Genomic DNA, 25521 nt, shown 5'->3' on the forward strand with positions numbered 1-25521 from the left:
CAACAAACCTGGCTAGCTGTCAGGCCTGCCACAGATAATGAGGAAACCATCCGGGGTTCTGTGACCGAGTCCTGGGCTGAGACCTCCTTTGGACACAATCATCAAGCAAGGCTGTGCTTCTCGGGGCATGGTGGAGGCCTGAGGAGCAGGCTTCAGGAGGGAGGCCCAGCAGAGAAGGGGCTGATCGGCTCCCCTCACGTGTCCGACAGCAGCGCAAGCAGCGGCGGCAGAGACCCCGGCCCTGACCAGCACCCAGCACCGTCCTCCTGGGCTCGGCTGCGTCTGTGAGGGCCCTGGGGGCGGCTCTGGCCCCGGGTGGCCCCGAGATCCTACAGGCAGCTCTTCCACCCTGTCAGCCGTGGCTCGCGGAAAGGATCGGGGAAGGCTTCTGAGGACGCAGACTGGCCGCCTGGAAGCAGCCCGGGTCCCGTAAGGCCCACGGGATCCAGGCAGGCCCTCTCTGCTCTGACGGCAAGACTGGCAGGAGCGGCACCTCCAGCCGATCCCGACAGCCAACAGTGCAGCCAGCAGCGCAGCCGAGCGAGCAAACAAGCAGGGGAGCCGCAGGGGACAAGGCGGAGCCCCGCAGGGGCGCTCTTCCGCACATGCCTCCCCCATGCTTGCTGTACACCCGGGGCAGGGAGGCGCTGTCCCTGCGACGAGGAAGGGAGCCCGGCCAAGGGGAAGCAGCCGCCCCCCGGCCCTCGCCGTCCTCAACAGACCCTCAAAGCGCCCAACCTCCTCCTCCTGTCTGCCCAGTGAGGTTCCCCTCCACTGCCTGTAGGACCCACCCACGGCCAGCTGGCCACAGCTTGTCCTCTGCCACTCCCAAGTACACTTCCTTTGCTGATGAGAGAGCTGGCTGGTTTAGGCTGACAGCAGGCAGCTACGACCACTTAACCCCTTCAAAAGACACTGTGCAAGCAGCATGGCAGAGTCACGGGGTCTAGGCAGTCTGGAGCTTCACCCACTTCCACTGTGGGTATGTTGGTTTGGAGTTTTGGGGGTGATTTGATTATGGGAAAAAAACATATATCTTAGAAGTATAACTACTAACATTTGTAAATATTTTTTAATAAAACAAAACATATCAGAACTGAGAATTAAATTACATGCATATTAAAAGATCTTATCTTGATTTGAGTACAACTTTGACAGTGATTATTCCTAAAATAGAAAACCGTAAGCCTAAAAGTACTGGGAAAATTCAAGACAAATATGCCAGCAGCCTGGGGTAGGTGTGAAGTGGCTGGGGCATTTAATGTAGGGAAAAGAAGAAAAGCTGGGAGAAAATGAGAAGCCTCAAGTATAGATCACATGACAGAAGCTAAATTCCCTAGGGCTCAGACGCTCAGTCGTGTCCGGCTTTCTGTGGCTCCTCTGTCCATGGGATTTTCCAAGCAATAATACTGGAGTGGGTTGCCATTTCCTACTCCAGAAATTCCCTAGTGGGCTTGGACAAAAACGCTAAATCCAGGATGCAGTGTTCATAAGAGGCAGCTACAAGTAATGCAAAAGGTCAAGATCAAAAGGCCATTCTGGGCCCCTGAAGCAGGGTCACCAGGAGGAGAAGGGCAGCTGTGAAGGGCACAGCAACACAGGACCCAAGGCAAGGGAGGTGCGCGGGCCAGGGCGAGGGTGTTATGAGGGAAAGGACCCAACATCTTAAAGGACACAGGACAGTCACACACCTGTAAGACACATGGACTCAGAAAGTACTAAATAAAGCAAAAACTGCTAGAAACAGACATTTCCACGCTTGATGTAAGATTTTTAACATAACCACAGTGATGTAGGATTTTTAACACAAGTCTCTCATTCGACAGCATGGCTAGTGGGGGAAACACCAAACGGGAGACCGGAGCCACCACAGGCTCAGCGCAACCGCTGACTCCTAAAGTCAACGCCGATAAAGAGCGACCATCCTTTCCCAAAGTCTGCAGAAAAGTTTTAAAACCTGACCGTGTAGTAAAGAAACTCCCTGCTGCTGCTGCTGCTAAGTCGCTTCAGTTACGTCCGACTCTGTGCGACCCCGTAGATGGCAGCCCACTAGGCTCTGCCATCCCTGGGATTCTCCAGGCAAGAACACTGGAGTGGGTTGCCATTTCCTTCTCCAGTGCGTGAAAGTGAAGTCGCTCAGTCGTGTCCGACTCCTAGCGACCCCATGTACTGCAGCCTAACAGGCTCCTCCGTCCATGGGATTTGCCAGACAAGAGTACTGGAGTGGGTATATACATATATAAAACTGACTCATGCAGCTGTATACCCGAGTCACACAATACTGTAAATTAATGACACTTTGTCCCTTAACAGTATTAAATTTAAAAGAAACTTAATTTAACCCCCCAGACCTCCTTGGTGGTCCAGTTGTTAAGACTACGTACTTCCAACTCAGGGGGATGCAGGTTCAATCCCTAGTTGGGAAACTAAGCTCCCTTCTGCCACCTGGTGTGGAAAAACAGCAACAACAACAGACCATATAAATGCTGCAAAGAGGACTAAAAAATGGGAAATGGGAAACACTTCTTCTAAATAAAAAATACAGGTAAAAAGCAGTAATAAAGTAATGAAAAAACAAATGTTACCTTCACCAGGAAAGAATTTCAGAAGATAAAACGGAAAACAGTATGGTGCTGGTACAAAGACAGATACACAGGAGCAGTGCCACAGAGCCTCTGATGAGGATGTCAAGACTGCACAATGGGGGCAGGGTCATGTCTTCAACGAATGGTGCTGGGAAAATCAGATACCCATAAACAACAGAAAAAAGGTGGACCTCCACCTCACACATCACATACAAGTATCAGCTCCAAACGGATTAAAGATCTAACCGTAGGACATGAAACCGTCAGTCTCCTGGAAGAAAAGAGAGGACGAGCATGATGTTGGAATGCAGACGACTTCCTGACCATGACAGCAAAAGGGAAAACAGACAGAAACAGGACTGGGACAAACCTAAGACCCTCCGTGAAGCAACGGAAACCCTTAAAAGAGTGAAAAATGCAACGTACAAAACGAGAGAACGTATCTGCAAATCACGGACTTCTCTTGTGGCTCTGAGGTCAAAGAGTCCGTCTGCAATGCAGGAGACGTGGGTTCGATCCCTGGGTCGGGAAGATCCCCTTGAGGAGGGTATGTCAACCCGCTCCAGGGCTCTTTCCTGGAGAATCCCATGACAGAAGAGCCTGGGGCGCTGCAGTCCGTGGGGTCGCAACGAGTAGGACACGACTGAGCAAGTAAAGAGCAACAACAAGCCCGCATATCTCCAGAACAGGCAGAGAACGGGCAAGTCTAAGGAATGACAAAACCACCCGATTCAGAAACGGACAAAGCAGCCGGAGAGACTTTTCTGCAGAGGCCCAGAGAGAACCCAGCGCAGCTGACGGGCTGCACCACATCACCGACCACCAGGGGCTGGAGGCCCCCCACGAGGCAGCGCCTCACTGCACGGTCAGGACGGCGGCCCGTGGGGTCGTCGCGGGGCCCCTCTCGACCCTCCCGCACCTGCCCCTGCCCAGGACCGCCCAGCGGTCCAGCGGACGGCACAGGCGCCGAAGCTGTGCGCGCGGCGGGCCTGATAGGGGCACGGCCCCCACTCCTGGGTCTTGCGCAGAGACTGGCCGCGCTCAGACCAGCGGCGCCCCGGCCCGCGCCCTCAACCCCAACCCCGACCGCAAGGCCCGGTTCTAGCAAGTGCCCGCGCGGGGCGGGGCCCGGGGCACGTCGGCCGCGCGGGGCGGGGAGGGGCGGGGCCGCAGGCACGTCGGCCGCGCGGGGCGGGGCCGTGGCGCGACGTGACGCGCGGTGGCCGCGGCGGTGCGGGCTGAAGGCTCCGGCCGGCGGGCGGGGCGGCCCGAGGGAGCAGGTCCCGCCGCCCCGGGCAGGCCGGGACCCCGCGCGCGCGGCCGCCGCGGCCCCATGCTGCTGCCCCTGGCCTGCCTGCACGGCCGAGTGGCGCAGTGCCTCACCGCGCTCCTGGTGCTCGCAGAGCCGCCCCCGAGGCCCCGGCGCGGCGCGAGGGCTCACGGCGCGCCGCTCCCGCGTGCGGAGGCCGCCCTGCCCGCGAAGATGGCCGCGGAGCTCTACGCGCCCGCCAGCGCCGCGGCCGCCGCCACCGCCACAGACATCGCCAACAGCAATGCCGCCGCCGCCGCCGCCGCCGCGGGCAGGAAGGGCCGGCCCAGCGCCCCGCTGCCCGCGCCGCCGCCGCCCGCGCCCGCGCCGCCGCCGCCCGACAACAACAACCCGGAGAGCCCCAACTGGCAGTCCTTCCACCCGACCTTGCGCGAGAGGTGAGCCCGGGCCCACCCGCCCCGCCCCGCCCGCGCGGCCCGAGCCCGAGTGTCCTGTGCCTCTGCCCTTTGCAGGAACGCGCTGATGTTCAACAACGAGCTCATGGCCGACGTGCACTTCGTCGTGGGGCCCCCGGGCGCGGCCCGGAGGGTGCCTGCCCACAAGGTTGGTAGAGGTTCGGCCCTGTGCGCTCCCAAAGGCGACCGGCCGCCTCCGGAGGATGGACGGTCGTCTTCTGGGTGTGGCAGCCGCTGGGGGCAGGGAGGGCCCAGGGCTCAGGGCCGCGCTCTGCCTCTCTCGTCCACAGTATGTCTTGGCCGTGGGTAGCTCTGTCTTCTATGCCATGTTTTACGGCGACCTGGCAGAAGTCAAGTCAGAAATCCACATCCCTGACGTGGAACCTGCAGCTTTTCTCATCTTGTTGAAGTAAGTCTACCGCATGAGGGTGGGAGGATGGGGCGGTTCCTTGCTGTCTGGTTCTTCCAGCCAGCTGCCTGGAGCTTCCTGAAAGTCCACAAGGACAGATGGGCTCCTCTGCTGGGCCCTCGGTGCCCAGAGTGCCCGGTGCTGCCCATGACTCTGCCCCCATCCTGCCTAGGTACATGTACAGTGACGAGATTGACCTGGAAGCTGACACGGTGCTGGCTACCCTCTACGCTGCCAAGAAGTACATTGTCCCCGCCTTAGCAAAAGCCTGTGTCAACTTTCTGGAGACGAGTCTGGAAGCCAAAAATGCCTGTGTCCTGCTATCGCAGAGCCGACTGTTTGAGGAGCCCGAGCTGACCCAGCGCTGCTGGGAGGTCATCGACGCGCAGGCTGAGATGGCCCTGAGGTCCGAAGGCTTCTGTGAGATTGACTGGCAGACGCTGGAGATCATCGTCACACGGGAGGCCCTCAACACCAAGGAGGCCGTGGTTTTCGAAGCGGTCCTGAGCTGGGCGGAGGCCGAGTGCAAGAGGCAGGGCCTGCCCGCCACCCCTCGCAACAAGAGGCATGTGCTGGGGCCCGCCCTCTACCTGGTCCGGATTCCGACCATGACCCTGGAGGAGTTTGCTAATGGCGCCGCCCAGTCAGACATCCTGACACTGGAAGAGACCCACAACATCTTCCTGTGGTACACAGCAGCCAACAAGCCCCTCCTCGAGTTCCCCCTGACCAAGAGGAAGGGCCTCGCGCCCCAGAGGTGCCACCGCTTCCAGTCCTCTGCCTACCGCAGCAACCAGTGGCGCTACCGCGGGCGCTGCGACAGCATCCAGTTTGCCGTGGACAGGAGAGTCTTTGTCGCTGGGCTGGGCTTATACGGCTCTAGCTCTGGGAAAGCCGAGTACAGCGTGAAGATCGAACTCAAGCGGCTGGGGGTGGTCCTAGCGCAGAACCTGACCAAGTTTGTCTCTGACGGCTCCAGCAACACCTTCTCAGTCTGGTTTGAACACCCCGTGCAGGTGGAGCAGGACACGTTCTACACGGCCAGCGCTGTCCTGGATGGCAGCGAGCTCAGCTACTTTGGGCAGGAGGGCATGACGGAGGTACAGTGCGGCAAGGTGACCTTCCAGTTCCAGTGCTCCTCCGACAGCACCAATGGGACTGGGGTCCAGGGCGGGCAGATCCCCGAGCTCATCTTCTATGCCTGAGGCGCCCGGGGGCCAGCCACGCTGTGAGGGGTGAGCCCTGTCTCTGCAGCCAGCAAGGGACCGAGAGTGCAGGGAGGCAGGGGGCACTCTGCTCTGGCCGGGCTGCCCTTGCGGCCTGTCTCCTGTGTGTGGTTAGCCAGAGCCTGGGGTGTGACGCGGACGCCCCCCTCCCCAGCCAGAGCCTTGGTCCCTGAGCCGTGGCTGTCGGGCCGGCCTCACAGGCACCTCCTGTACAGTGGGGTGTGCATCTCAGGTGGAGGGCGGGTTTGGGGGTGCAAGGCAGGCCCCAGGTTCCCCTCAGTGTCGCCTCCCACCTGCTGTGAGGGCTCTGCCTTCTCTCTTGTCCTCTTGGATTCTATTCTAAGTGGTTCTGAGCTTAAGACCTTATCTTCAAATCCAAAACGGGAAAAGTCACTTCCAGTAGTTCACCTATTTAAGTGGATTTTCATAATAAAGTTTTAACAAAACAAGAACCACACACACGTGAATGACTGCAGGTCTCACGGGCCTGACGGCACAAACAGGTCAGCAAGCAGTCCCACGGACCCACCTGCCCGGGGTGTGCCCTCTGCTGGCAGCTGGGCCTCCACCCAGGAGGGTTTGCTTTCTGGACTGCAGCCAGACTACCCTGGAGAAAGGCATCAGGTCGTGTCTGCCTTCCAAACTGTCACTCGCCGCTCAAAGTCATCCCGTCTGGCTCTGATGTGGGGGCGGAAGCGGGGTTGGTTCTCTGCAGGGCTCGGGGCTCCAGCCCCCAAGAGCAGACCTGCCACCTCAGGGTCACGGGCAGCCTGTGGGCTCAGGCAGGCCCCTCGGGCCTCTTGCCTCTGTGCTCCTGCGCCACAAACTCCAGGCCACTTACTCTGTCCTTGGAAAACCTCAGCTTGATCCCAGAGGGATGCGCCGTGTGCCTCAGCACAAGCATACAGCCCCGTCAGAGGAGGATGCCCGACCTAGTGGAGCTCCGCCCCGGCCCCAGGGGACATCCTGGGCGGGTGGGGGGGTGGGGGGGGGAGGGAGACAGAACTACAGCGTCTGCCCACCCCCCAGGGCTCTGCATGCTACATCCTTAGTACAAGAAAATGTGCTTCTAGACACCCGTGGGCAACGGAGCAGTCCCTCCAGCCGACGGTAAAAGCGGTCCCCGTGGTGAAGCTCCCGTATAGGCCCACCCTGACGGAAAGGCTGGCTCGGTCCGCGGGGGCCTTGCCATCCACGAGGCCCTTGTTACAGGGGTCCCACTCGCACCTGCCGGGGACTGACCGCGGCATTCTGCTTTCATGGGAGGCGGGTTCCAGGCACCAGTGGCCCCCCTGCGGGTCCTCATCCCGCGTACCGCCCTCCCGCCCCACGGGCCCCACGGTACCTATGGCGGGCGCGTTGATGCAGAGCTCTCTCGCCAGGAGGAGGAATGTCTTGCCCAGCACGTAAACGTTCACCTGTCATAAAGAAATGCGGCTCAGGACAGCCCTCGGCAGCGGGAGCGCGCGTGCGCCTCCATCAGCAGCGAGCGGCCCTGCTGGCCCCACGGCAGCCTGGGGCGCCCCCACCCCTCGTCCAGGTAATTCTTTAAGACTCACGGTCTCAGTGGCAGCTGACTTTGCTGAGAAGGAAAGCTGCCTGCAGGACAGCTGACTCAGCAGAATTCTCCAGAGCCCAAGGCGCCGGGACAGTGGGGCCCAGGCCACTCCTCCACCCACTCCCCAGGGCATCCTTGTCGCGTCCCCACAGGGCGTGGCGGTGGGTCTGCAGACCTGAGTGCCCTGCCTGCTCACCCCTCGAGGGCCAAGCCCTGCCCAGGCCCATGCCGGGTGTCTCACCATCCCAGCTTGAGGGGACAGAGCCCCCCGTCTCCCACCTGTCCACCCCAGTCCCCTACAGGACCTGGGCCTCGCGGAGCGCTGGCTCCGACCCTCCGCTCTGACTCCCTAGAGGGCCCCCTCCCCCGATCAAGTCTAGCCTGTGGGCCCCTTGGCCAGCCCCCAGGAGGATGCCAGGCACAGTGCTGAGGTGGCCGAATGAGGGCCTGGCGGGCCTCCCGTCACAGGGCCTGCGGACAGCACACACGGGCGCCTGGAGTGGGGCACTGAGCCCTCTTAGGAGAGGCGATCGGGGTCCCTGTGGGCACCAGTCGGGCCCAGACCACCCTGCTCACCCCACTGGCAGCTACTCTCTGCCCTCGTCTGACCCCACCCAAAGGGCTGTGGCTCCCAGAGGGGCCTCCTGAGGGCACCCTGCCCAGGCCGGACTCCAGCGTGTTGGTGCATCCCTCTGCCGGGTCCCTGCCTTGCTGACCGCCGCCTCCCCTCGGGCTGGGACGGGGCTGACCAGCCAGTGTCCGTCCCCACGCTCCCTGCAGCACGTCCCTGACACTGCCCGCCCGTCACAGCCCTGCACCCGGTCCCACGACCCAGGCAGATGAAGCCTGAGTGCTGTAGGAAAGGGTGCCCTGAACAGTGCACCCTTCAAGTGGAAGATCAAGTTTTTAAAAGGACATGCGTGTAAAACGTGTGGTTATTGTCAGAGATGCTCACTGCCATCAGTATTCTTTAGAAGTCAAGACACTGACACTTTGAGTGTAACTTCTGAGTCTGCAGCTGGCCGTGGGTGGCCCCAGGTCCGTCTCACTATGAGGGGGTGGGGAGGGACAAAGAGACCTCCTCTCAGGATCCTCAGGGCACAGCAGTTGCCCCCGGCTCCTGCCAGCGGCCGTCAGCTGTGAGCTCAGCCCGGGAGGTGCTCGCCTGGGCATGTATGAGAGTGTGGATGACCGAGTCCTGAGCCTTCCCGCACATCCACTGAGCGGTCAGCCCTGGGCAGTGGCAGCCCTCTGGGCAGGACCTCCCTCGACGTGTGCGCACGACGCCCACAGTTAAGTGCAGACACGTCTCGAGCATGCTGAGCCTGTCCCGGCCTCACACCCTGGAAGGGCCGGGCTCACGGCTGCCAGATCCCTCCTACCTTCCTGGTGCTCAGGCTGGGTTCCGCTCAGGACAAAGGGCCCAAGGCCCACCCTCCCCCTGAGGTGTGCGAACTGTGTGGGTGCAGCCTGCACGCACGGGGTCCCGCTGGCCCTGACCCAGCCCAGGGGAGGGGAGCTCTGCTCCGTCACCTCCCACCCCAGCTCTGACTGTCCCGCTCCCCAAGGTGTGAAGCAGGAAGCACCGGGATACCTCCCTCTACCTTCCAAGTGGCGCCCAAGTGCTTCCGGAGTGCTGTCCTGAGGCATCGCCAGGAAGGAAACCTGGCCACGTGGACTTGCCCTGACCACAGTACGTGGAGAACTGGATTTTCATGGTTCCAGGGATTCTTTCCAGGGTGACCCCAGAACGTTTCAGCAGGGCTGCTGAGAAATGCCGTTTATACAGGTAGTCTCTGAGGTCAGTGCAGGTATGCCTGCCTGCCCTGGGACTGCTGAAGGCCCAGCCCTGGACCAGCTTCCTTTGGGAGCGGGGGGATCCCTGGGCACTTTGCGTGCATCCTCACACCGGTCATATCTGCTTTCCCTGACATAGTAAGGAAAAGTTAGTTTCTTTCCAAGTCCTCAGTGGCGAGACCCACCGAGCCCAAGCTCACCCAGCGCCATAACCAGGGCACGTGCAGACCACAGTGGCCCCAACCTGGAGGTGGCCCCTCCCCATGAGCATCCCATCCACACGGGTATCCCCGTTGGTGGTCTTGCTGTTACCATCAGTCATTTGGAAATGAGGAACCCAGAAAGCAAGTTTCTCTAAATAGACTGCAAGTATTAACATAAGCTGTTACACTGTTTAAATGTACACGTATGAGTCCATTTTGTTCTTTGAAGAACGTCCCTCGCCTTGGACAGAGGTCACCGGGGCCTCTCCTGTGGTTCTACAACCAGCCCCTGGGACGCCACCACCCCCTACCCATTCCGTTTGCCAGTTTCCAAACTGAGACCCAGGCCCTCCGCGTCCTTCGCCTGTGGACCCTCCCAGCCGGGGCGGGCGGGGCCTGAGCAGGGCTGGGGCGGGGGGGTTCATCTACCTGGAGCAGGTCGCTGAGGTCGAGGAGCATGTCTGCGTGGGAGTCAAGGAGAAACCAGCAGGCCCACGGGCGCCGGCCGCCGCACGGTCCCCGGGAGGCAGACCCTGGCTGTAGATCCAGGCTCCACACGGGACGGCGATCCAGAGTGGGCAGCCATGCTGCGGGCAGCAGTGAGTCTCCACCAGGACGGGGGCGGGGCTGGGGCAGGCGGGGGGTACAACGTGGCCCCCGGAGCACAACCGCCTGTGCGGGCCAGCCTCCGCATCTGCACGGGCCCTGCCCTGCCTGCCCCACGAGCACGGCCACACTCGCGACTGTGCCCCGTGAGCACCCACCGAGCGCCTGCTGGGCACCAGGCAGGGGGGCAGACACACACACACTCGGGACCCCCCGGGTGGCCGGCAGGCACTGCCACGGTCCTGGTCCCCAGGGGACAGCTGTGGGGACTCTGGCATAGGCCCAGTCCTCACTGTCAGTACATGAGCAAGGAGTAATCAGAATATGCCCTAAGTGAGTCAAAACCTAGCCAGCCACACACACAGAACTATATACAAGACATGAGCCCCTGAGAAAAGCAGCTCGTCGAATGAAGTGAATTTAGTGTTGTTCATGCTGAGGCTTTGAGAAGTAACTGAGAAAGGATCTGGTAACGCTGAACCAGAGCCCGGAGCGGGCGTCCAGAGGGAAAGAGGGACGGAAGCCCCGAAGCCACAGCCTCATTCCAACAGGCAGCAAGCTCTGAGCATGACTGCCAAGGTCCTTGAATAAAAGGCACCTTGTTCCTCAGTCTCTGAAGACAGGCCCTTCATCGGGGAGCGCAGCGAGACAAGCAAGACTGCAGTGCAGACCAACGCTGGTGAGAACTTTGAAAACAAAACAAGTGAAATCACAAGAAACGAAAGGAAGGCCACAGTAGACACACGAGCAGGAATCAGCGGCCACAGTAAACACACGAGCAGGAATCAGCGGCCACAGAAGAAGCTGACTCAGCCAAGAGACCAGGCGCTGTCAGGCCCCAACAGCATCACAGCGAAGGAAGGACAGCAGACGCCCGCGGCCGCCAAGGGCTGGGCGGTGGGCGGGTGGGGAGCGGGGTCCTCAGGGGAGGGGAGCGGCTACATGCCTCCACCATGGGGGACACACGGCCTCTCTCACTGGTCACGCCCAGGAGTGTGGCCACCAAGAGTGAGCCCTCAGGGCGGCTGTGGACATCGGCCAACAGAAACGACCAACGTGTGTCCGCCAAACACACAGCTCTCTGTGCGAGCGGGTAACAGGGAAGCTCTGCGTGGGGTGGGGAACGTGGCGCTCAGCACAACTTCATAGACCCAACGCTGCTCTTAAAATGAAGTCTGTTTTTGAAATGATACAGATAAAGTGAATGCCCCAAAAATGGGCAAAAAAAGTTTTGAACAGGTATGTCACGAAGAGAAGCAAAGAGCCCCCACAGGAGCTCAAAGTGGCCCCCACACCGACGGCAGGGACAGCGGCTCTGCGGGAGGGCCTTCCGGCTCTCAGGACAACGAGCAGTGGAGCCCACGCCCGACCACGCACATGCCCCAAGAAGGGTGAAGTCACAGGACTTCAAGCACGAGAGCAAAGACGGGAGCAGCAGGGACCACCTGTCACACACTCCAGAGATGGGCGCACACGTGCTTCCCGGGCAGGGCATTCCAGAACAAGCCAAATGAACCCATGGGGCTCCAGGAGCGTGGGTGCCTCGGGGTGGGCTGCCGGCAGCGCCCTGCTCCCTGGAGGAGGAGCTGGTCACACAGACCCGAGTGCTCATCAGAACGCATCCGAGGGCACGACCAAGGCTTGTGCATTTCATTTCATGCCAATTTTGCCTTAAAAGGAAAGAAGAACCATAAACAAACACTGGGATCTAGTCAGGTAATAACCCGCCTGCTGAAGGGCTTGGGGACAGCAGGCGGATGTCTGCACCTGACTTTGAAAAATGCCAAGAAGACAGGCCGAGACCAGCGGGCGGGAGCAGGGAGCGCAGGCGGGGTGCGCGCGGCGTGTGTGCGAGGTGGGGTCGGGGCTTCCCACTGTATCATCAACCGTCTCAACTTCCCATGTGTTTGAGAGTTTTCATAATAAAATGATGGGGGGGGGGAATGTGTGTATTTTAAAAAGGAAATTGGGATTCAACCTTTAATCAAGTTAAAACGAAACGGCATTTGCGGCCCTTGAGCAGCAACGCCATCAAAGGGTGACTGTCCGGTGCCCACCCGGCCCCCTCTGCCCGCCTCTGCCACCACGGGGCTCCCTGCTCGGTGAGCCCAACCTCAGGCGGCTGGCACCGGCGGGCAGTCACTCACAAGCCAGCGCTCAGCTCTGTTGACAGCAGCAGCTCACATCCACGCCCTGCCAAGGACAGAGGCCGCCGGACACCGCACCCTGGCATCCTGCCGTACCAGTTCTACCTGGCGGTGACGCCCGGCCCTACTGGAAGTCCAGAAGTCATTCGGGAGAGTGCAGCAAGGGCCAACGGCGCCCAGACACCAGCTGGCAGTGGGAGAGTGGGAAGCAGCAGTCTGCTTTGGCAACTTCACTTCCAGCCACAATGAAACAGGAGAGTGGCCGTGCTGTGAAGAGCAGGCTTAAAAGCCAGATAAAGCGCAAGCAGCTCTTGGAAAGCACAGGGAAGCAACCAGGAGCCGCACCCAAGGGCACCCAAGGGCACGAGCCTAGAAACCTGGAAAGGCCAGGGCCTGCTGGCGGCTCCGGCTCCGGTCGCCCCGAGGGCAGGAGGCCAAGGCCCAGGCCACATCCTGGAGCTCACACAGTCTCACCAGGAATTCCAAGGCAGCCAGCCTTGAGGGGCCCAACTGTTAAGCAGTGGGCCCAACGCCACGCACACAGCTCCCCCAAGCCTGGTCAGCTCCTGCTCCGCATGGGCACGAGGGTGCACAGGCTCCATGCCACGGCCAGCAGCAGTCAGCTCCCAGGGGCAAAAGAGGGCAGAGACCCCTGCGATGGCCCCAGCGGGTCCTGCCCAGGTCCTGCACCAAGCACCCGGAGACACACAGTGAGGCCCAGACAGGCGGCCCTGGCTCTCTGCCTGCCAGAGCAAATGACAGCCCTTCTGGGTGAGAAATACCCATAGCTGCCACAAGTTTTCAAATACTATATCCAGCAACTCTATAAAAACTTTTTCCCTGGTGACTCAGACGGTACAGAATCCACCTGCAATGCAGGAGACCTGCATTTGATCCCTGGGTTGGGAAGATCCCCAGGAGAAGGGAATGGCTACCCACTCCAGTATTCTTGCCTGGAGGATTCCATGGACAGAGAAGCCTGGTGGGCTACAGTCCATGGGGTCACAAAGAGTCAGACAGTACTCAGCAACTAACGCACACATAAGTGTGATAACAGACAGAAGCAGAGCTCCAAAACCAGAAGAAAACTCAGACAACAGAAGCAGATCCCTCAGTGATTCCCCTGTTGGAGTCACTATTAAAGACTTTCATGTAACTCCAGAGATGGAAGACCTTACCAAAGAACTGGAATCTAATAAAAGAATCTAATGAGAAACAATCCCTGAAGTTAGGAAGTTAATAGACTGGTCTAACATCCAGTGACACACAGCGAAAGAAAGGATGGACGAACTCAAGGTACGCGCAGGACAACATTCAGGGAGAGGAAAGAGAGAGAAAGCACGGAAAACAAAGCGCAGCCCGAGGCGCGAGGAGAGGGTCTAACGTGCGTGGAACTGGAGTCCTTGCTCCTTGGAAGAGAAGCTACGACAAAACCTAGACAGCATACTAAAAAGCAGAGACGTTGGTTTGCCAACAAGGTCTGTACAGTCAAAGCTACAGTTTTTCCAGTAGTCATGTATGGATGTGAGAGTTGGACTACACAGAAAGCTGAGCGAAGAATTGCTGCTTTCAAACTGTGGGGCTGGAGAAGATTCTTGAGAGTCTCTTGGACTGCAAAGAGTTCACACCAGTCAGTCCTAGCGGAAATCAGTCCTGAATGTTCATTGGAAGGACTGATATTGATACTGAAGCTCCAATGCGTTTGCCACCTGATGCGAAGAGACGACTCACTGGAAAAGACCCTGATGCTGGGAAAGATTGAGGGCAGGAGGAGAAGGGGGCAACAGAGGATGAGATGGTTGGATGGCATCACCGACTCAATGGACATGAGTTTGAGCAAACTCTGGGAGACAGGGAAGGACAGGGAAGCCTGGCCTGCCATACTCCATGGGGTCACAAAGAGCGACTGAACCACAACCCCCGGAGTCCTGAAAGGGAACAGGGTAAGAAGGGGGAGAAACCGTGCTTAAAAAGATACCTCCCAAGATCCTCCCCAAACAGACAAAAGTCTCAAATTCCAGGAGCTAGTCAAGTACCAAAGAAACCACATCTAAGTACATCAGAGTCAAACTGAAACAAAGACAGAAGCTCAGTGATACGGGACGATACCCATCACCACCGACAGGAGGCTGCGAAGCCCGCCCGCTGTCCTTCCTTCCCCTGGCTGTGGGGGGCTTTACCGCGCGCAGGCAGGGGGCCTGAGTCCACTTCAGTACAGGCAGTCACATGCTGCTTGTAACCGACAGGCCTTAGACACAGCGAGGACCGAATGTTAAAATATGGAAAAAGACAGACTGTGTGCGTCCTCAGCACAGGAAAGGGGTCTTGCTGCACCAACGCCGACACAGGAGCGCCTAAGGGGAAGCGTGGAGACAGGGACCCACGCTTCACAGCAGCCGGCGTCACTCCCACCAGGAAGACACAGGACCCTGAATCTGTACCCTCTAAAACACTGCATCAGAATACCACGCGGACCCAACGAGATAGAAGGAAAAGCGTGTCAGTCCTCATCGGCAGCAGGAGTTTCAAACTCTTCCTTCAGAACGAGGGGACAGAAGCACCAGCGAGGCTGATCTGAGCGCAACTAACCAGCCTGACCGCACGGACGTTCACACACCGCTCCGCCCGACAGCTGCAGACACCCGTCCGTTCCTTTGAAGTGCCCGTGGCACGGCCACCAAAACAGATGGTGCGCTGAGCCGCAAGTCAGGTCCCAGGCCCGGGGAAAGGGGACGCGTCAGTGCCTGCCGTCTGGCCACACGGGAACCACACGAGACAGTGATGACACAGAGAGCTCCAGAACCCGCAACTGGTTCCAAAGCAGGCGGCACACTCGTAAATACGACTCAATGTCTCCTTAAAGAAATGAAGACGGGAATCAGAAAACACTGTGAACTGGCCACAAAACACATCAGAATAGTGCGATGCCACCTAACTGCCCAGAGAGAAGCTTATAGTCTCAAATGCTTACAGTAGGAAAAGCAGAAAAATGAAAATTAAGAACCTAAGGAAGCTGGAAAACAGCAAATTAAATCTAAAGAAATTAGAAGGAAAGAAGTAATAAGCAGAAATCAATGAAATAAAAAATAAACGTACCCTACAGATAAACAAAGCCAAAGTGTGGTTCTTTTGCGAAGACTGAGAGCGCGCTGGTGAGGCTACAGAGGAACTGAGCCGTCCTGCACGGCTGGTGCGGGCGCAACACAGTCCAGCACCGGAAAGCAGGCTGGCAGTGCCTCTCAAGCTAAACGCAGAGCTCCAGGGCGGCTCACAGGGTCCCACTTGCGTGAAAGTCGACAGGCAAACGGAGAGCAACAGGAAGCAGGCTGCTGCTTGCCGAGGTCCGAGTGCTGTCGGAGGCGCGGCGGCGGTCTAGCACTGATGTGGTGACGGCTGCACGCTGCGTGAGTGTGACCGAATACCACCGACTCACACAACTCACCGTGTGGACTGCATCTCAACAAAGCCGTTACCAAGAAAAAGACTAAGAAAACTGGCGAGCCCCTAGCAACATAGATCAAAGAAGAAAAACGGCAAAATCACAAACCGAGACGCGACAGAGGGGCCGCCACCACAAGGCCGCAGACGGAGGGAAACGGGGCTTCAAGGGTGACCCGGCTCCGGTGCGCTGGTCTCGGAAGTAACAACCGGACAAAGGCCTTGCAAAGCACAACCGAGCAAAGCTGCGAGGGAGCTAAGATCCCGAACGCTGCGAAGCACGGCCGAAAAGTAAAAATCAGTGTACTTCACCTCAGTGCAGATTGAGGGGAAAGATTACGGCACGTGATGCGCACACCAATGAATACATAGACGAGCCAGCGCCCTTCATAATAAGAGCTCTTGGTGACCAGGAAAAAGGAGACGCCCAGCCTGGTATCTGATAAAGCCATCGACAGGAAGCCCAGAGCAGGCGTCTGCAGCAAAGCGCTGGAAATGGCTCCGGAGGCGGGGATGCCCCCTCACGCCTTACACCACGGGGCACCGAGGCGGGCCTCAGACAGCTGAGTGACCAGTGGAGACTGCGGCAGCGGCAGACACAGCTGAGCACGCTCCCCAAGTTCAACGCCAAGATTCGTCACTGAATTCTGTATTTTCAACATACTGCTATACTTCTGTACACCAGGAGCAAAAGATAGTGTTTACCTTAGCTCAACACACAAATACCGAGAAATAACTCTAACGAACAAAGGTTAAGGCCTCCTCCTCAAGAATGACAGAGCAGAGAACGCCCGCAGGAGACGAGGGGCGTTCACTGGAAGAGTCGCTGTCGTCCGTGAATGTCAGCGCCACCCAAGTTGATTCACAAACCCCAATCGGAATCCCAGAAGTTGTTTTCTTTTCTTTTCTCCCCACAGAAATGTACGATTTGATTCAAAAACGTGTACAGAGAAACCACCGTGCACAGCCAGATGCCTCCAAGGCAGGACAGCAGCTGGGCTTCAAGGTCTCACACTGCAGGTTCTGAGACGGGTCATAAACCTGCCATGGAAAGTCTTGGCACCAACAGACCCACACAAGGGGTCCGAGAGGTCAGCGACAGACCCCACATGAGCTGGAAATGGTGCCAGCACTGTATGCGGGGAGGGCCGGCCTACAGCAGATGGCACTCTGACTGGACGCCCGGGGAAGCAGCAAACTCTGACCCTCTCCTCACAGCAAACATGGGACCAGAGGTCCTCAACTCCAGCAGGAAATGCAAAACCAAGAGCTTCCAGAAGGGAGTACTTCCAGGACTGGGACAAAGCTCTCTTCAATGGAACACAAACCATTCATCAAGGAGAGGATGGACAGATGGTACGTCATTGGAATCGAGAGGTCTGTTTACAAAAGATGAAGCCCAGGGAGCTCCCTGCGAGCTCAGCGGTCAGGACTCCACGCGGTCACTGCCACGGCCCAGGGTCAGTCCCTGCTCGGGAACTGAAAAAGACGCTGCCAGGAGGCAGAAAGCAGCAGGATGGGAGGCTTTTTTCCAGCCGACACAGCCCAGGGCGTGCCTGCTGGACCCCAGGGAGCGGCCCCACTCGGCATCATTGGACGTGGGCAGGCAGGACACGCTGAGCGGCAGGTCTGAGTGCCAAGGCCCTGGGGCGGCGAGCACGGGGCTGTGCCCTCCTCTCAGCTCAACCTGCAGCTCCGCATGCCGAGCGCCTCCTGACAAATGCTCGCCAGCCACTGTGGCCTTGTCTTGACTGCCCTCTCTCTGTGTGACGCCAGGATGAGACACACAAGCCACTGTGTGTCTGCCGAATCCACAGGACATGAGCGCCGGCGGAGACCACGCAGCCTGCGGGGCAGTGAGGTGTCACGATGGGCTCAGCACTGGGGGCAAACGACCGACTCGGTGGGGGCCGTCCACACCGGGGAGGCGGTGCACGTGTGTGACAGGGGCTTGGCAAGTCTACACACTCTCTTCTCAGTTTTGCTGCTGCCCTAAAACTCAAGTTATTTAAAATCTTTTAAATTCTCTGGTTGTCCTTGGGGAGGCAAGTGGTTGAGGGGTGGGGGGCCGGCAGAGGGAAGCAGGCAGTGGTGGGCTGGGGAGAACCGGGTCTTCACGGGACTGTCCTCCGAGACAGAGGATCCCAGGGAGCCTAGGGAGGGCAGAGGCTCAGCGTGGAAGAACCCCACCCCAGGTCTGCAGATTGGAAGCCCCCTGAGCAAGACCCAGGGTCGGAAGCCTGGGGGAGAAGGTCTAAAGGCCAAGGTGGGGGGACAGGGTCAGCAGCCTCGGGACTGAGGGCACTGGGCTCACCTGCTCACACACAGGCCTGCTGGCTGCTCAGCTGGAGCCCAGTAAACACCAAGGACTACACACCTCCTGTGGACGTGCGTCACAAAAGCCGCACTAGCGTCGGACACGCAGCTGCGGGAGACAGTGGCTGGGTCACCTGGGCCGGGGACCTGGTGTCCGCTCACAGCCTGGACGGGAGAGCGAGTGAAAGTCGCCCAGTCACGTCTGACTCTTTGCGACCCCACGGACGACACCGTAACATGGCATTCTCCAGGCCAGAACACTGGAGTGGGCAGCCTATCCCGTCTCCAGGGGATCGTCCTGACTCAGGAATCAAACTGGGGTCTCCTGCATTGCAGGCGGATTCTTTACCAGCTAAGCTACCAGCGAAGCCCCTTAGAGCCTGAAGTTTCTGCCAAACATGCCCACCCAAGGACAGATGGTCTAGAAAGCAGGTCAGAGAGAGGGAGTGAGGGGAGCGTGGAGGGCAGTCTGGGGCGAGGAGAGGAGAGGGAAGCCTTCGAATACGTTCTAGGGGCTTGGAATTCGCCTGCAAGACAAGGCGGCCGTGCCAGGCAGGGCAGAGCAGGCGGCTGCAGGGCGGGGGGCCGCAGGGGCAGGGAGCCGAGGCCTGTCCAGGGCGCCAGGACACCGGCCGGAGGATGGGGCCCGGAGTGCCAGCCACAGGGAAGCTCAGGGGGCCGGCCACACCTGTGCCCTCCGGCGGCCCCCAAAACGGCCCTCCCGAGGGGACCAAGGGCCGGCAGAGGGGCTGAAGCGCTGCCCCACACAGTGCAGTCCACCGTGCTAACAGCTCTTCAAGGCCAAGGGTAGGGCCAAAAATGCACATGTGCAAGGCTCTCAGTCTATTTACAGAGCTGCAAACCATCACCCCTCCCCAGCCTCGGTCAGCATCCCCGGCCCTGGCAGCCGCGCTCAGCTCTCAGCCTCTGGTTGGCCCGTCTGCACGGTTTGGGTTCAGGGCCCCCAGCGGCATGGGCTCAGCGCGGCCCCTCCGCCCGGCAGCGCTCCCAGGTGCAGGGGCCTCTGGTCCATCCTCTGCGGGCCGCCAGGCTCCGCTCCTGGGCCAGGGTACTGGGCAGGAGGCGGGCGGCTGGGGTGCTCGCGCTCCCCGACCCCCACAACCCGGGGACCGGGACCGGGATTGCCGCTCCTCCAGCCGTGGCGCCTGCTCCGCCCCCACCGGGGCGGAGGGCGGGGCGCGCTCAGGAGGCGGGTCGGGCCGACTGTGCTGGTGACCTCGGCCAGAGCTCCACTGCGCCACCTCGTGGGCCTCTGGGCGCAGAGCTTCATCCTTTCATGCAACAAGGGTTCTTTGATGCTGAAGTGATAAACCCCCAAGATTCAAAGACATTCTAAGGAGAGGCTCTGATCCTGAGGGTCGCCCCCCCATGCAGTGTCCAGGGCCCCGCGCGCATTCCCGGCTCAGGGCCGGGCCGCAGCCAGGCCACCTACCCGCAGGGAAGGCTCCTCTGCGAGGAGGGGCAGAGAGGCCACAGCTCCTACAGGCGACTCGGGGAGCCGCACCCCAGGAAGGGCCCCGGGACACACCGCTGCCCCAGCTCCCACCAGGAAAGCAGAGGCGGAGGCCCGGCTGGGAGATAAACTCTCCCAGAGAAAAAGGTAAGTAAGTGGACAACAGGAAAGAAGAGACCAGAAGACAGGTCAGCGGGGCAGCAGGTGAGCAGAGAGGAGGCCAACGTGCCCCCCGGAATCCTGCCAGGCTGTCCCCAACACGCAGAAGAAAGACCGCAAGCGGTCAGATGCTCACGGCACCCGCTCTCAGAAGCCGTGGGAGGACACGGGGCCAGCAGTACGATCCACGCGGGAGAGGCGAGGGGCCCAGCGGGACAGTAAAGGAGACACGAGACACGGGAGCACACGGGCACACAGCCCCAGAGGACGTCCTCACGGAGACGTGACAGGCAGGCCCGCGCCCACGACGAGCCTGCCATCCAGGCACAGGGAGGCCGCACAGCGTCCCCTCCGAGAAGCCACGAGCCGGCCCGTGCAGGGAGACGCTGCAGGGCCCTCGGGGCGGTGGGCCGAGGCACCCAGCGGCCCCGCCCCTCAGCCTGTGCGCCTCACCTAACCCTCCAGCCGGTTCCTCCCGAGGCATCCCAGCAAACACAGGTACTGAGCACGGGGGAGCCCACGAGCAGAGGGAGGCCCAGCAGGCGCCGGGAGGCCGGGCAGCGAAGGATACGCGGGGTGCCCTCTGTGCGGCACACCAGGTAGAGGCAGGCGGCCACCACGTGCGCCGTCCTCCGGCCCCGGGTCAGGTGCTTGCTCACGGCCATCTTGAAGAAGTTGAACGCGGTGTCCAGGCAGTGCTGGTTCAGCTGCAGCTGGTTCCCCAGGTGGTGGATCTGACGCCTCCCTAGGACACAACACGACACGTTACCGCGGATCCCAACAGGCGAGCCGGCGGCTCGTTAACACTGTCAGCGTCGGTGACTGCCTCGGCAATCTAAGGCAGAAGAGTCGAGGTCTACCCGTTTCCTTTCACGCTCTGCAAAACGTCCCGTTTTCACAGGGGTTCCAGTAAAATCACACGTGTGGGCGCGCAGTGCGAGTTCCCTGCAGTGCCACGTGCCCCGAGGCGCCCTCCTCCAGGGTGGAGTGGGTCAGGTCAGCCCGGGAGCAGAGCCCTTCCCAAGGCCCCTTGCTCAGTGAGTCTGGGAAGGGCTGCGGGTAAGCCGGCCGCCTGGCGCTGAACACTGACCATGGGCCCCGAGTCCACATGCTCCACCGCAAGGCCCCTCCCGTGCCTGAGCGCCCAGGCCCTGCCGCCCGCGCCCACCCAGCCTTCCCCACGGGCTCCACATCAGCCTCCTCGCAGGCTGGTGTGCACAGGCCGGTCAAGGACCAAGTCTGCACGCACACCTCTGCCCGGAGCACGGCCCTCCTGGGAGCCACAGGAGCACCGAGGGGGAGGCGGACATGGCCTGTGCAACCGGCGAGCCTCACAGGAGCCAGGGGCTGGGGCACATGCAGCCCGCCCAGCGTCCTCCCGCCCCCGGGCCCTCTCTCCTCTAGCAAAAACCACTCTACACTGCGCCAGTGGCCTGTGCTTCCCCCACAAAGAGCTAGGAGCCAATGCCGCTGCCCCTGTGCCAAGGACTGTGGGCTCAGATTGACCCCTGGCCAAAGGGAGGTACCCAGCGAGCTAGCGCCCAGGGGAACAGGCATGAGGGCTGGTACCCAGCAGTTGGCATGTCCCGTGAGTGCCCTGGCCCCTGTGGCCCTGCCCCCTCGACCTCCAACACAGCCTGCCCGGAGCCACGCAGCTCTGAGGCCTCTGGTCAGGCTGAACTGAGGCAGGATCATGGTCACGGTCCCAGAGCCGAGGCCAGGGCACAGCCAACATCCTGACCATCTGCAGAGAGAGGAGGGCGGGTCGCTGCTGCCCATCATAGCGCGCGTGCCAGGATGTCAGGTGTATAGGCACAGTCTGCCCCGCAGCCTAGCCAGTCTCGGGGCAGACAGAGTGGTTGATGAGAGACCTTCAGGCCGGAGGCTCGTGCCACACCAGCTCCTCGGTGTTCACGGGGGCTCCGCTAACACGGAGAGGAAGGTCCTTTCCAGAGGGTGCTCACAGAGCCCGGGACCCAGCTTAGCCCCACATACCATGGGCTAGGGTCCCCCAGAAGTTGGGTGGGGGGCTTGAAATTATAGCAGCAAGTCACCTTATCACGTCTTCCTTGCTCTATAGCTCACATACTGTAAACTTCACCCACTTAAGTTGTCCCACGGAGTGGTTAGTACATTCACAAAAGTTGTTCGACCATTACCGCTTTGGTACATTCCATCACCCAAAAAAGAAGCCCTGTAGCCATGAGAAGTTACTCCCAGCCCCCCAAGTGAGTTTTTAATTCACGCACATCGGGCAAGCACAATCGGCATTCTGAACAAATCACACGACACAGGCGTGTGTGCAACCTTTAAAAGCACAAAGGTATCAGTAAATGCAAACACGCAAAACAGACTCCCAATTAACCAACCTCAGCTTACTGTCCTAAGAATAATACAGGAATGCAAAAAGTCAACTCACTAGCACATCGATGTCTTCAAACTTTTGACATTTTGTGAAACTAAGGCCTGCGTCTCCCTTCAAGACGGCACCCAAGCAGCATCCTCCCAGAAGCATGGAGACGGCAGAGAGCACAAACGTGGACACAGCGCGAGGACCGGCCAGCGCCCCAGGGGCACGTGGCGGGAGGGTCTGACCTGGCGGCTTAAGAAGCGGAGCCCTGATGCTACAGGGCTCGGCCCAGAAGCCTCCACTCACCCGGAGGACCTTCGCAGTGCCAGCCGGGCCTGTGCAGCACCCAAGTCAGGGTGCACAAGCACGTCACACCCGTCCCACGTGGCAACACACGAGAAACCACGCCTGTGATCAGAACCAGGGGCACCAAGAAGCCAATGGGCGCCCTGGGTGGGCTACAGGCGTGAACAGGTCAGTTTAAGACCCACATTCATATAAACATGGGCCAGCAACGGAGAGTCACCCACCCTGTGTAGAAAACGCCAATGTGGAGAGAGAGGAAGAAGCACCAGGCTCCACAGGCAGACTGCTCAGAGAGGAGAGCGTCCCAGGTCCATGATAATCTCAAAGTACTGGAAAGACGCCAGCACACAGGAGAGTAGGGACAGGCTGCGATCAAAGACAGTCCTTGAAAAGTTAAAAATGTGGTCACTGAACATTTTGTAAAAACTCAGAAATAACCAAACCACAAAGTGGGCACAGGTGAAGATTTAAAAAGAGAGCTAGGAGCTGGAGGAAGGGCCGCCCCCAGAGAAGGGCGGCTTCCAGGGGGCAGGCCCCAGAGGGAGGCACGCAGCTGGCCAGACAGGCAGACTTCCAGGCAGGCAGACGTCCAGGCACGAAGGATCACCCAGATGAAGAGGGCCTGTGATTAGGACAGACGACACCACAGAAAGAGCTAACAGTCCCACCAAGCGTGCAAATGAGCAGGGGAGCCGCGGGGGATGAGGCAGAGATCCGCAGGGGCGCTCTCCCGCACACGCCTCACACACACTCACTTTACACCCCGGGCAAGAAGGCACTGGCTGCACGAGGAAGGGAGCCCGGCCAAGGGGAAGCAGCCGCCACACAACCCTCGCTGTCCTCAAAGGCCCCCAAAGCGCCCAACCTCCTCCTCCTGTCTGCCCGGTGAGGCGCCTCTCTGCTGCCTGCAGGACCCGCCCACGGCCAGTCAGCAACAGCGCGTCCTCTGCCACTCCCGAGTACACCTGCTTTGCTGATGAGAGAGCTGGCTGGTTTACTTGAAGATTGACAACAGTATGGACTTAATACCATAGATTCAGATCATACCAAATACAACCGGACGGAACCGGCAGGACAGGGACAGCGCTGCCTGGCAGGTTCCGGAGGCTGGAGCCACACGGACACGCAAGTCGGGTTTAGAAAAGGCAGAGGAGCCAGAGGTCAAACCACCAACATCTGCTGGATCACAGAAGAAGCAAGGGGCTTCCAGAAAAACATCTGCTTCTGCTTCACTGACTATGCTAGAGCCTTTGTGTGGATCACAACACACTGTGGAAAATTCTTCACGAGATGGGAACGCCAGACCACCTGACCTGCCTCCTGAGAAGCCTGTATGCAAGTCAAGAAGCAACAGTTAGAGCCAGACACTGAACAAGGGACTAGTTCAAAAGTGAGAAAGGAGTGTGACAAGGCTGCATATTGTCACCCTGCTTATTTATCTTACATGCAGAGCACATCATGGGAAATGCCAGGCTGGATGACTCACAAACTGGAATCAAGATTGCCAGGAGAAATATTAACAACCTCAGATATGCAGATGATACCACTCTAAATGGCAAAAAGTGAAGCAGAACTAAAGAGCCTCTTTATGAAAGTGAAAGAAGAAAGTGAAAAAGCTGGCTTAAAACTCAGTATTCGAAAAACTAAGATCATGGCATCCAGTCCCATCACTTCACGGCAAACAGAAGCTGAGGAAGTGGAACGGTGACAGGTTTATTTTCTTGGGCTCCAAAATCACCGTGGACGGCGACTGTACCCATGGAATTACGACACCTGCTCCTCGGAAGGAAAGCTATGACAAACGTGGGCAACGTATTAAAAGGCAGAGGTACCGTATCGCTTTGCTGACAGAGATCTGTATAGTTAAAGCTGTGGCTTTTCCAGTAGTCATGTACAGAAGTAAGAGTTGGGCCATAAAGAAGACTAAGCACCAAAGAATTGACGCTTTCAAATTGTGGTTCTAGAGGAGATTCTTGACAGTCCCTTGGACTGCAAAGAGAGTAATTAAACCAGTCAATCCTAAAGGAAAGCAGTCCTGAATATTCATTGGAAGGACTGATGCTGAAGCTGAAGCTCCAGTACTGTGGGCACTTGATGCAAAGAGCTGACTCACTGGAAAAGACCCCAATGCTGGGAAAGACTGAGGGCAGGAGGAGAAGGGGGCGGCAAAGGGTAAGATGGGATGGTTAGACAGAATCACCGACTCAATGGACATGAGTTTGAGTAAACTCCCGGAGCTGGTGATGGACAGGGAGGCCTGGCATGCTGCAGTCCATGGGGTCGCAGAGTCAGACATGACTGATTGACTGAACTGAACAGATGTAAAGGAGCAACTGAGGGGAACACAATAGTAGTAGACTTTAACACTCCACTGACACCAGGGGACGGACCCTCCAGAGAAGCAGTGAAGCAACAGAGACCCCGAGTGATACCACGCAACAGTGAGGCTTGGTATGAATCAGTAAAGCAACAGAGACCCCGAGTGATACCACGCAACAGTGAGGCTTGATATGAATCAGTGAAGCAACAGAGACCCCAAGTGATACCACGCAACAGTGAGGCTTGGTATGTTCCTGACGTTGCATCCGAAAGAAAACACCACAATACACATTCTTTTCAAGCACGCAAAGAACATTCTCCCGGACTAACCGCGTACTAGGGCACAAAGCCAACCTCTACAAACATAGGGTGTGGAGACTGTTTCCAGCATCTTCTCTGAGTACAATGGCATGAAACTGGGACTCAATCACAAGAAAAGAAACGGGAGAACGCAACTACACGGAGACTGAACGGCTGCAAACGCCGTGAGACACACAGACCGCAAAATCTGCTCGTTGAGGAGTCGCGCCGGACTCTCTGTGACCTCACGGCCAGCAGCCTGCCGAGCTCCTATGTCCATGGGATTTCCCGGGTAAGAATACCAGAGTGGGTTGCCATTTTGTTCTCCAGGGGATCTTCCTGATCCAGGGATCGAACACAAAATCTATGGGATGCAGCGAAAGCAACTCTAAGAGGCAAGTTCATAGGGATGGAGGCCTTCATTAAAAAACAAGAAAAATCCCGAGTAAACAACCTATCTTACTACCTAAAACAGAAAAAGAACAATAAAACCTGAAGGAAGAAGAAAGGAAATAAATAGTCATTTTTAAAAAATAGAAAAAACAAAATCAATAAAACCAGGAGATGATTCTTGGTTTCAAAGAGTAAACAAAACTGGCAAAC

The 25521-nt window shown here is 58.7% G+C and overlaps 2 protein-coding genes across 10 annotated transcripts in view; one reads left to right on the top strand and one right to left on the bottom strand.

Moving 5' to 3' along the window:
• BRF1 (BRF1 RNA polymerase III transcription initiation factor subunit) overlaps positions 1–25521 on the bottom strand; it is a 52209-nt gene that overhangs the window by 14045 nt on the left and 12643 nt on the right. For 3 of the 9 annotated variants that reach the window (XM_061395565.1, XM_061395561.1, XM_061395562.1), the window contains 3 exons: positions 20215–20388; positions 9933–9964; positions 7291–7363 (listed from right to left, as the gene is read on the bottom strand). The exons of 2 other annotated variants lie outside the window; for them this stretch is intronic. In XM_061395565.1, the coding sequence (XP_061251549.1) occupies positions 7291–7363; positions 9933–9964; positions 20215–20308 (199 nt within the window). In that variant the 5' untranslated portion in view covers positions 20309–20388. 4 more of the 9 variants (XM_061395569.1, XM_061395568.1, XM_061395564.1 and 1 more) reach the window with 4 other exon arrangements.
• Positions 3808–6397, top strand: BTBD6 (BTB domain containing 6). The gene is made up of 4 exons (XM_061395571.1): positions 3808–4292; positions 4368–4458; positions 4601–4719; positions 4892–6397. Exons 1-4 carry the CDS (start codon positions 3919–3921, stop codon positions 5922–5924), a joined length of 1617 nt encoding a protein of 538 aa, XP_061251555.1. The 5' UTR covers positions 3808–3918; the 3' UTR covers positions 5925–6397.

The sequence above is a fragment of the Bos javanicus genome, chromosome 21 (assembly GCF_032452875.1).
Source record: "Bos javanicus breed banteng chromosome 21, ARS-OSU_banteng_1.0, whole genome shotgun sequence".
NCBI lineage: Eukaryota > Metazoa > Chordata > Mammalia > Artiodactyla > Bovidae > Bos > Bos javanicus.

Excerpts from the sequence above, each read along its gene's own strand:
- BTBD6 (XM_061395571.1), top strand. The coding sequence starts at position 3,919 with ATGCTGCTGCCCCTGGCCTGCCTGCACGGCCGAGTGGCGCAGTGCCTC. Across the intron at positions 4,293-4,367 it reads CACCCGACCTTGCGCGAGAG|GAACGCGCTGATGTTCAACA; the intron begins GTGAGCCCGGGC and ends TGCCCTTTGCAG. Across the intron at positions 4,459-4,600 it reads GGAGGGTGCCTGCCCACAAG|TATGTCTTGGCCGTGGGTAG; the intron begins GTTGGTAGAGGT and ends TCTCGTCCACAG.